Source organism: Centruroides vittatus, unplaced genomic scaffold (genome assembly GCF_030686945.1).
Source record: "Centruroides vittatus isolate TY-2023 unplaced genomic scaffold, ASM3068694v2 scaffold_435, whole genome shotgun sequence".
Classification (NCBI taxonomy): Eukaryota; Metazoa; Arthropoda; class Arachnida; order Scorpiones; family Buthidae; genus Centruroides; species Centruroides vittatus.
Window position 1 is genome coordinate 4,655,006 of NW_027122708.1, and position 11,837 is coordinate 4,666,842.

The 11,837-nt window shown below is 29.2% G+C and overlaps 1 protein-coding gene across 11 annotated transcripts in view; it reads left to right on the forward strand.

Moving 5' to 3' along the window:
* LOC136989019 (histone-lysine N-methyltransferase 2C-like) overlaps positions 1 to 11,837 on the forward strand; it is a 293,266-nt gene that overhangs the window by 91,201 nt on the left and 190,228 nt on the right. For all 11 annotated transcript variants that reach the window (XM_067287031.1, XM_067287037.1, XM_067287034.1 and 8 more), the window contains exons 24-27: positions 11 to 85; positions 478 to 675; positions 3,061 to 3,195; positions 6,159 to 6,236. In XM_067287031.1, coding sequence (XP_067143132.1) covers positions 11 to 85; positions 478 to 675; positions 3,061 to 3,195; positions 6,159 to 6,236 — 486 coding nt within the window. The remainder of the gene's footprint in view (positions 1 to 10; positions 86 to 477; positions 676 to 3,060; positions 3,196 to 6,158; positions 6,237 to 11,837) is intronic.

The following is an 11,837-nucleotide window of genomic DNA, read 5'->3' on the forward strand; positions in this document are numbered from 1 at the left end:
TTTATTTTAGCACCATCCTCTCCATCTCCATCTTTACCTTCAGAAAGTCAGCCAATTTCTCCATTGCATAAAGCTAAAGATCAAGGTAAATCATTTGAAATTATCTCTAAATTAGGTAATTTCAAAGTTGTAGAAATTGAAATATCACTTTTGTAATACATAAAATATACATATGTAAATATACTTTAGAATTAATGCTTTTAATTTGAATTTTAAAATTTCAAGGTAAATATAAAAACAAAAATAATTGAATAGAATAAGTTGAAATTTTTCATTATACATTAGTAGCTTATAAAGATTTTCTTAAAAGTTAAATTTCATTTTTTCTGTAATAATGATTGTATTTAATGCTATAAAAGTATAAATAGAGAGAAGCATATATTTTCTAATTGATTATCTAAATTGTAATTTTTGAATTTTATAATTATAATAATTAAGTAATAAAAATTATTACTAACAAAATATTATTTGCATTAGATTTTCAGATTAAAGTAAAGTCTCAAGCACAGTTTTATATTGATGGGGTATTCTTATCAGAAAGTGGAATGCATCAGATAAAGTCATTAATTTTAGAACAACCTAAAAAGCAGAGAATGAGAAGGCAGAGACATCCACCTCTACTTTCTCTTGCATCAAAACATAATATTGATATTAAAACTGATGAAATTGAAGAAAGTAAGGAATATTTAATTTAAATATATATTAATTATAAAAAATGATTTTTTAAGTACATTTAAAAATAACAAATAATATGCAATTGAATATATTTCAAAAATTGTGTGTCAATGGCCACTAAATTTAGATAATTGTTTGACCGCTGAAGTACTTTCAAAATTTGTTGCATCTAATGCTTTTAGAAATATATTTTAGTTTCTTTTCAATTTCTTTATATTTGGACTTGAAGATGGCTACAAACGACAAAAATTTTTGTGAATTTTTAATTTTAGTATGCTCACTGGATTAAATGTTCCTTTAAGTTTTATATTAGATAATAAACTTTTTATTTTATATCTAGATTAATGATAAACCTTGTCAATTAGTATAATCTTGGCATTCAGGTTTATAATTGTATTCATTTCTTTAAAATATGAAAGGATGATTTTGCCTTAAGCAGTTTAACTGGATGACACAATTCTATTTCTGTTCTTACAGCTATATGACACATTATTATGTCACTTCATATTTTTATCATAAATTTAGATATAGCAACTATATTTAATTTTAATATTTAGAGTGATCCAAAAGTCAGCTAACCAAGATATATTTTAAGAATAGTTAAAATAGTTAAGAACAGTTGCACGATATTATTTATAATTCAGTGATCTTTAGTATATTGTCTGGATTATGAATAATAATGTATATTGAATGGCACAGATGTGAAAATCCAGCTACTGTAGTCACAAACATTATAATAGCAAATGAAAAAAGTTTAAAAAAATCTTAGCAATACTGATGGAAATCAATGTTATTAAAGAAGATTAAAAACATTATTGCCAAACTCTATACTTTAAATCAAAAATTAAAAGTTATTAATTATATATTTACATCCATGTTATGGAAAGAAAGTTAATACTTGATAATTTGATGTTAAGATGACACGTTAACAAATTAGAGACATAACATTAATACTTACCCGTGAAAATTGTAAAGTTGTTTTTTCAAATTACTATCAAGTAAGAACATTTGTTTTACAATTTTATTTTTATTTTTTGGCATTAAATTATCTTAACATGAAAAGAGTGTTTACAACAACTTTTACTGGTGATTACTGATGATAATTTAAATTATTGACAACCAAACAGTTGAAAATTGACTACAAATAATTGAATACATAAAGAAATTGATATAATACAAAGTTAGTTTGCTAATGTGAATAGTGAGATTGATTTGAAATATTGATTTATAAAATGTACCAAAAATATCTTAACATAAATTTTTGATTCTAAAGGTTAGTTCACACTGAGCAAATCACAAAAGCAAATGAGAAAAGCAAAAAGTGCTTTTATTTGCTTATCTAAATTGATCCACACAACCAAAAGTGAAAAGTGATCGTGAATTTTAAGCAGCCAATTGTTTGCAAGCAAGAGAAAAATGTCATCTCAAAAAACAAAATGGCTGTTTCCAATATTCTGTTGTTAACCACGTTTGTTTATTTATTGATGAAAAAAAGACACATCAAAAAGGAAACAATGCTGAGTGGATTGTTAAAAAAACTGTGACTTACAACATCTACTCTGTTGCATGAGAAAATTTCTGTAGCCATCTTGAAAAATCAAGAACTATGTGACAACTTGCGGGAATGTGATTGGTGGTGAAATTTCTTCACTAGCAAAAAATCTTGACAGTTTCGAACTTTGAAGTGATTTGCAAAATGGTAACATTCACTGGATACGATGTCATGTCTGATATGTTATTCACTCTGTTTTTTCTTTTACCAGTGAATTGTGTTCAATGTGAACTAAGGTTAAGAATTTTTTGAACTTTTCAGTATGAATTGACATAATTTATGGAGATTTGTAATATTTAATAAATGAGTTACTAATTAGCTAATGATATAAAAATATCAAATGTAAAGTTAGATTCAAACCAATAAAGTTGGTTTTAAATGGAAGTCTGATAAATTTTAAATTACTGTTTTTAATATATTTTCTTCAAATGAAATGTTTTTATTTATAGTAATATGATTGAGAGATAGATAGTAATTTCTTAAAACCTGTTAGAAATTTCTTACTATCTATCTATTACTATAAATAAAAACATTTCATTTGAAGAAAGTATATTGAAAACAGTAATTTAAAATTTATGAGACTTCTGTATAAAATCAACTTAATTGGTTGAATTGGACAGAATTCATTGGTTATTCTTGTTGTGCCTTGTGATATAATTTAAAAAATTATCAAATTAAAAAAATTTGATTTATTGCATATTTTTCACACTAGATATGATATGTTACATTGGATCTTTATAAATATGAATATTTTCCGAACTTAAAAATATGTTTTAAATATTAAATATAAAATTGATTTTTTTTTCATTATGGTTTATTTTTCACAATTATAGATATTGCATTGGAAACTGGTAATGAATCAGAAACAAAGATGGAAATTGATGATATTATTCATGAAGAAATATTGAAACCAGATATTCAGGATAACTGTGAAAAGAAGAAACGGCAAAGAAAATTACATAAATTGGGTAAATATTCATTTTATTGTCAATCGAAATTATTTCGTTATTAAATTAAATTATTACATTTATTATTTGTATTTTAATCAAATTAGATATTAGAGTTCATTAAGTTTATGAAGAAAAGCTAATTGCTTTTAATTAATTGCTAAGAATTAAATTGGTAATTTTAAGTAATAAAAGTTATCATTTTCAATACAACAAAAAATATATTAAAAGAAATGAATGAAACAATTCTGTTCTTGTCACATCTTTGCATTCATAGGAACTTTTAAGCTAAAATGTTATCTGAATTTAACATTTACCTTCAGAAACCACTTTAAAAATTACTAGAAAAGGATGCTATTTTATAAACACACAATAAAATTTAGGATGAAACTATTAATTTTCATCACTTTACAAATTGTGGTCATTTAATTTTTAATCTGCTTATGTTATTTTTAAGAATTATAAATAATAAATGCTAGTCTTTATTTTTTTTAACTTATTGTTTTATTATACCATTGGCATGGAAATATATGATCAATAATGGCTAGTAAAATCTGATGCATAGCGTGCGATCGATGTAGTTTGATATCTTATGTTATTATATTTGTATTTTATTTTATTTTGTTCTACTGTATTTATTTTGATTCGTTCAGGTCATGTATTAAATAGATTAGTTATATTATTTATATTTAATATTTTGATTTTTAACCAAATGTTTGAACTGTTTTAAATTTGAATTTGTTATTGCATATTGGTTTGATTATAGAATGATTGTAAACATTCCAGCGAAGTTATAATCTGATGATGGCCTGTTGATCAGGTTAAAAACTGATGTTTCAACCTGATACTGTTAAAGTAGTAAAAATGATTATTAGCAATAACATGTATATGTTGTATAATATTCATTGAGTCTGAGTGTATGTTGAAATGTTTATTATAGACAATGAATAAAATGTTCAAAGTGGTTTAAATATCTGTGGCCAAAAATGTTTATCAGTACAGTCATTACTTGTGCTTATATAACCATATCTAATTAAAAATGAACATTTTCTTCAATATTTAAATTAAAAATGACTGTTAGGCTGTTTCAAATGTCACATATTATACAATATAAACTGATTAAAAAGAAAATTTTGTTTAACATAATTCATAATGGAAGTATTTGAGTTAATGGGATTAAATTAAATTAAATAATTAAAATTGTTAAAAGTGGTCAAAGCTAATAGCTTTACCCTAACTTAAGAACATTTTAACTTCTACAAATGTAAACATAATGAGAGATTTTTTAAGGCTAGACTTATTATACCATTTTAGGAATATAGATGAGCTATGAATTCAGTACATCTCTTTTATTAAGGTTATCTTTGTTGGCATGCATTTTGGACAGAGTATTTCTTCAGCCAACTTTTTAATGCCATACTTTTACTATTTTGGCATTAAAAAATAGTGTTTCATTTTTGGGACATTGGGAAAACTGTTAAACATATTATAGTTGTACAAATGTAGTTCACTGAATCATTTAATTTGTTTAGTTATAAGTTCTATTTCTTAACAAACAAAAGAAAAAAAATGAAACGTTTTAAACATTTAGAAAATTAATATTAATTTTAAAAATTTTTAAACATAATGAAACTATGAAAATAATATTGAAATATTGAAAATTTAACAATTATAATTTTAAAAATTGAAAAGTAAGAACAGCTTCTTAATAGGAGATAAAGGTTGTAATATATCACTTAAATTTTTAATGTAATGTACAAAATATTTTTTCTCTCAAAAAAAAAGGGGAGGAAAGGAAGGAAGGAGTGCTATTAGCTGATTAAACCATTCCTAAATTTTATGATAATTCTAATGTTTTTTTAAAAGATGATTAATAATTATGTTCAAAGAACTTGAAATGAATGCTAAGTTTTTTTTCTTTTACTATAATCTAAGCCAGTGGTTCTCAACATTTTTTATCCATGGACCCCTTTTCCTCTTAATTTTTTTATGTGGACCCCCATAGAAATTGCACAGAAAAAAACCTTATATTTTTCACTAATAAAAGAAGAAAGGAAAACATTTAGAAATGTCACTGTCAAGTGACATGACGCTGATGGTATAAGATTCTCCTAACAAACCCCGGCTTTATAATCTCTCTTTGACCTTTGCCAATGAGATATATATGTCGTATACGTATTCAATATTTTAAATAATTTATATTTTAACCCTTATGCAAGAAATGAGTAATAAAGAAATAGACAATATATATACTGTAGATATTTAATTCTCAGTAAAACAATTGTTCTGAAGTAGAATTATCTTATAGACCATTAAAATATCACCGCAAAACCCCGATTCAGTGTTTTTTTTTCCTATGGACCCTGGTTGAGAACCACTGATCTAAGCTTTTTTGAAGTCTTCAGTTTACCAAAAATCAGTCTTTCCTTGGTAAAACCTATTTTTTTAAAACTATCATTCTAACATTTTCAAACTGATGAATAGAAATTGTAGTCCAGATTTTATAGATGTTGTATAAGAGAATTTTGTTTTATGTAAGCTGTCTTTTAATTTTTATGGAAAATTTCTGAAATAAAAATAAATTGATAGCTTAAACTTTAATATTAAATGAAAATTTTCTATTATACATTTTTTCTGAAGAACAGGATGAAAATTTTTGAATTTCTAAGAAGAAAGCAATTAAATCAATGTTTTTTGTTTTCTATGATGTGATGTATTTAATAGTAAAAATTTTGTTATAAATTCTAATATGGGTTTAATATTGTAATATTGTTTATTTGTATTGTTAACTTTTTGTAATGGAAACATCATGAGGCTCTGGGAATCTTAATTGTAGCATAAATTATAAAATTATTAAAATGATCAATATTTTCTTGAATTAGTCTTAATATAAGAATATAAATTAATTTTGTTTAAGTTATTGAATTATAATTTTTTTTGGCTAAAAAAATTAATATATTAAATGTATTATCATTATATTTTAGGAATTGGTGGCTTTGTTGCTAGGCCTAGAGGAAGAAGTTTATCTACAAAAGAACAATGTAGTGAATTAGGTTCAGCAGGTAATAATTGAATTTTTATACAATGAATATTTTCCTTTTTTTATTTGTAGTGACAGATTGCTTTATTCAAATGTTTGATTTACTCATATATATTATTTTTGACTTTTTAATTTACATTATATTGTTTTTACAAAAAGGCTAATGAAATTTTTTCTCTAAATAAATTATTTTATGTTGAAAATTTTTTACACATTATTGCTAATTTGGAGATTGTATTCTATGTTCAGAAGCTTATTTTACACTTCAAGTGCAGTTTTCACTGAGCACACAGTTTAAACTTTGAAGTGAATTTTTGTCAGATTTGACATTTAAACTCTGAATAAGTTGAATTTAGAGTTGTTTGAAGTATGAGATACCACTGTGTTAGCAAGAATATATTTGTTGAATTTTATTTAATACAGTGGGTGATCGGATAACAAACGGTTTGGACTATGAACAAATCGGATAACAAACACTTTTGCAAAAGATTTTTATGTTCAAACACAGAAACCTCACAGAACAAACACAAGAAGCAGCAATGTAAAATAATGAATTCCAATTGGTCTTCCCTTGTCTTCAGGCAACAATTCAAAACTTTTTGGAGCGTGGGAGACGCTGAAGCTCAATCTGATATATACTTATCGGATAGTATTCCTCCGAACTTTAAAACTCTCCCATGTAATTCCAGCCTTTTATTTTTCTGACAGAAACAATTCTTTTGTAGTATTCGCAAGACTGTCGGGCGGGCACTCATTAAGTTTTGCATGGGTTTTTATTTTCGAAAGGCAAGAGTATAATAGCAAAGGTACAGAGTGGACAGAAGATGTCTGATGTATCTGGGCAGTATGGCTTGAACATGTTTACGGTAGGTTGCAGTTCAATCTTATCTAAGAAAGATACTGTATTATCAAGAAGACTCAAGCAGCTTAAGGAGTAACAAAAATCACATCTGAGAAATAAATAACATTGAAGAGCTCATAACGGAACCTGAAACTGATCTGATGACAGAATGCCAAGAACTCTTGAATAAAGAACACCAAGAAATTCGGCAAGATATGTTTTCTTCTGAAAAAGAGGATTAATGCAGACATTGGACAGATTCTTTAATGCCCCACAAACAGAAAAAACATGATCGATAAAAAATGAAAGACTGTGTATACATGTATTTTTATTATCGCATTCAAATAAACATAGTAAGAAAGTATATAATTTTTTATTTTTGGGGGTCTTCAGAACGGATTAATCAAATTCCCATAAATATCTATGATAAATTTGATAATCGGTTAATGAACAATTCGGATAGCGAACACAATCTTGGAACGGATTATGTTCGTTAACCGATCACCCACTGTATTTATATGAACTTTTGATTTGTTTTGTTTTTTCTTAAGCAAAGAAAATTTTTCATATGGCAGGGGAGTTTCATTTTCCTAAGTCATTTTTTGCTAAAGTTTGATCATGTTGCACAATTAAAAAAGAAAACATAGCCAAAATACAAAATAGAGAAAAAATATTCTATATTTCTGTTTCAAAGAATTATAACTACAGTTATGCGTAAATGTAAGGGAAAAAAGTAAAATAATGACAAATGTATTGTAAAAAAATTAATCATACAATTTTGTTTACATGGTGAACATTTTTCATGGTTATTAAATTTAATATTTTGTAGGGTTTCTTTTGCTTTCAATTATTGCCACACTTTGTTTTGGCATTGATGCCATCAGTTTTTCACAAAGATTGGATTGGTTATTTCCAGACATTTTGTATGAGCTGCTTTATTTCTGGTTTGTTTTGCATTCCCTTTGCCATTTGGTTTTTCATATCACTCCATATATTTTCAATTAGATTGACCTCTGATGATTGGGGGAGACCAATTTAACTTAGTAATGCCATTACACCAAAAGTAATCTTTAACAATCTTTACTGTATGTTAGGAGTCATTGTCTTGTTAGAAAACAGTTATTATCCAACCCCATTTTGCAAACTGACTCCTTCAAATGTTCCTTGAGAATGTTTAAGTAGTCTTCTCTCTTAATTCTTTTATCAATAAGTACTAATTTGTCAACTTGTTTTGCTGTAAACTGTTACTGATACCCCACCAATGGCAGATTTAGCACTTGAGAGGGCCGAAGTGCAATTCAATTTTGAGGCCCCTCTTTAAATATTTTCACCACCTCTACACCCTACAGTGTACATTCTACACACGTTTTTTATTCTGGTAGGCACTATACCGGTGGTCCAAAAAAGTGAGACATAAGGAAATAACATTGAAAATTAACCAATACAGGGCTTAAAGTGACTCTCTTTTTTAGCTTTTTTAGCTTTTTTTCATAGCTCCTCTCTTTTTTAGCTTTTTCTGAGAAAAACTTACTTTTTTAGCTTTTTTCACTTCCCATGTGAAGTTTTTTTTTCATAAATGTGCTCAGGAGCGAAATAGCGACCAGCACGTCCCCATATGCCTTATGGACTGTGCGCGACATGATAAGGCACTGTCGTATACACATGTAGTGTACTACATTTATATAAACTAACAAAACGAGGAGCTTCCCAAAGCTTGATACTTTGCACATGCTGTAGGAATTTGCACGTGGGTTCTCCTTGCTTGTATCCTTGTGAAATACCGATCTCCGCGGCACTTCGATATAATCACGCTGCATTAAGACATAAGTACACTTCTAGTTCAGCGTTAAGAGTGATTTTTATACAGCATTATTTTTAGCATTTGTATTTATTTAAGTGCAGTGGACAAAAGAAAGAAATAGATTTTATTTAAGGCCTCGACTCCACTAGCCGTAAAAGGGCCGTAAAACCCCTCACCGTAAAAGCTTTTAATCACGTGACCATGATATTTTACGCCTGAGCAGGTCGTAAAACCAACGTAAAAGCGAGTTGAACACTGCTCAACTCGCTTTTACGTTGGTTTTACGACCTGCTCAGGCGTAAAATATCATGGTCACGTGATTAAAAGCTTTTACGGTGAGGGGTTTTACGGCCCTTTTACGGCTAGTGGAGTCACGGCCTAATACTAACAGTAGAAACTCATGTTTTAGCAACAGAAAATCGTACAGAACCCAATACTTTCTGAAGTAAGTTGCTAAGCAAACTTCTTTCCAACCGCCTGCTATTCTTTAGCTTAAACGATGACATTACTCATTTTTGACTACCGTAGTGATAATAAGTTTGATTTCTACTGTTATTATTAAATACATTGTAGGACACTCGTTTCAAAGCTTGTAAAATTAAAGATCGAGCGAATCTCATGCCAGGAAATACAAGATTTTAAACTAATATCCTAAATATTAATAACTTCTGTAAAGACAATCTTTAGACAAAGACAAAAGTTTGGTTTTAAGTGGGTGCTTATATATTTGGTATGCATTATGGTTTTCTGTATTCTAACGGTGTCTTTCATTTTCCATTTCGACAGAAACTATAAAACTCGTCACGCACGTGCACATTCGAACAGCTGTGGTCAATTCGGCACCAAATTAAAAAATTAATTTGTAAATATTTAGCGTCGAAAAACCGCTATTTTCACTTTAATCTAGCTTTTTGATATGCTTCTAGTCGAACTCAGTCAAAAAATTAATTTAATTATAATTTATGAAGATTTTAATTTTTTAATATTAGAAAGTAATTAGCATAAATTACATGGTGTCATGTCTCATCTTCGCTCCCGTTCAAGTTTATTGTCCTATACATGCGCCGATGTTCGTTTTTACTTCTGCTGGGGTTTTGTTTCAACTTCGACCGTTTGGTTACGCAAAGTGGGGAGATGGGCGTCACCTGATCGCATACCTGACTTTTTACAAGTTTCCTTACCTCGAAAGAAACTTATATTTTTTCTCGATTTTAATTATTATTAACTAACTTTTTTGATGGATTCTTATATCCTTGTATTACCTAAAGTTGCAGATATCGATGTGTAAAACTTTATTTAAAAAATTGTTTTTCTTATATTTTAAAATTCAAAAATAAATTAAATATCGGAAATGCTAAACTATAAGTACAGTGTGTTTTACATTATCATTGCGAACAGATACAGCCAATTATTTTATAAACGTATTTATTATTTTAATTTTTATAAATTATTTAATTTGATGCAACGGGATCAATTAATTACTGTGGTGCGTTAACATGGGCGTAACCAGGAAGGGGCATGGGTGGGCACACCCCCCCCAGTTAACCTGGTGCCCCTCCCCAGAAAATTCTTCTTCTTGTTTTTATTCAATTTAATATGGAGATTATAGCCTTTGCGGCTCTTTCTCCGACCGACGTTGCCAGTTGCTAAGCGAAACGGCTAGTGAGGCTAATGTAGCGCTCCAGCGCCGCCACATGTTGACTAGGAGTGATGGAGGCCGGTGGCTAGTAGATAGGTGTCAGCGTGCACACAAGAGACATGTTTAGGGTCATCATGTTGCCTTGGTCCTTGTGGGCTATAGTGTATTTGGGGCAATGTAGCCAGTAATGAAGTGTAGTTTCCACTGCGCCACAATGGGGGCACCCCGGGGAGTCGTGTAGATGCCGTGAGTAAAGGAAAGCATGTAACGGGGCCGTCTCGGTCCGGAGCCGGGCCAAAAGCGTCTCCACGTGGCGAGATGACGCGCAACTGTACCTCCAGGGGGCGAAAGGGCGTAGGTGGTCCTGGCCTTTGTTGCGGAGCACCGCTGACCAGGAATCCGTCAGGGTACCGATGGTGGTGTCCTGCAAAGCCCGGGTGAGGTTGCGTGGCGTGAGGGGTTTCCAGATGGAGCCACAGAGCGGGTCCCCAGAAAATTACAGCCTCTAGGCCCCCCATAACAAACTCTGGCTACACCAATGCGCGTTAATTAATATGGAGGCGAGACTCAATTCAATTACTTTTTCATTTCAGATGTTAATTACAGTGTTATTTTAATGTAATTTTATACATAATGTATGTTTATTATAATTAATAAATCTATATAAGAATAATATCTGTGTCTAATAAAACAAAGCGATTATAAAAATAAAAAGCGTGCGTTCTATCTCAATCTTTTGTAAGCGAAATTTTATGATTTTAATTTTTAAAAAATGAGATTTTTATTTATAATTTCTGTAATTTGTTCTATAAGAGCAAAAAACTAAACTTATCAAATATCAACTCTCTGTAAATAATTTCATCATTTACTTATTAAAGTCAGATTTGTTAAATTTCATGGATTGTATTATTTTTCAACTTCAGGGTAGTAGAAAGCTTTGTATATTTTCTCCCATAAAAGTAATAGACTCTGCCGATTCCCCACTGTGAAGGACAACAAACTGCTAAATGTTTAATTACATTGTTTTCATAAACTCTCTTCTCTGTCAGTTGTGGGTCGAATGACTAACAAATTGTTTTATTGTATTCAGGGGAATAGATTTGTGAGACTAGTATTACCAGTAATGAATTCTGTAATTTCATTTTTAATCATTTAAAAAATATTGATAAAATTACCAAATAAATGATTGGGTCACAATTACTAGTGGTATTGCTATATAACAGACATGGGCAAATGCGACTCCGAGAGCCGCATGCGGTCTCGGAGTCGCATTTTTGAGTTTTATGTGGCTCTTGCTGAAAGTGTTAATTTCTGCCTTTTATTATTATTTTTACAGTTTTAT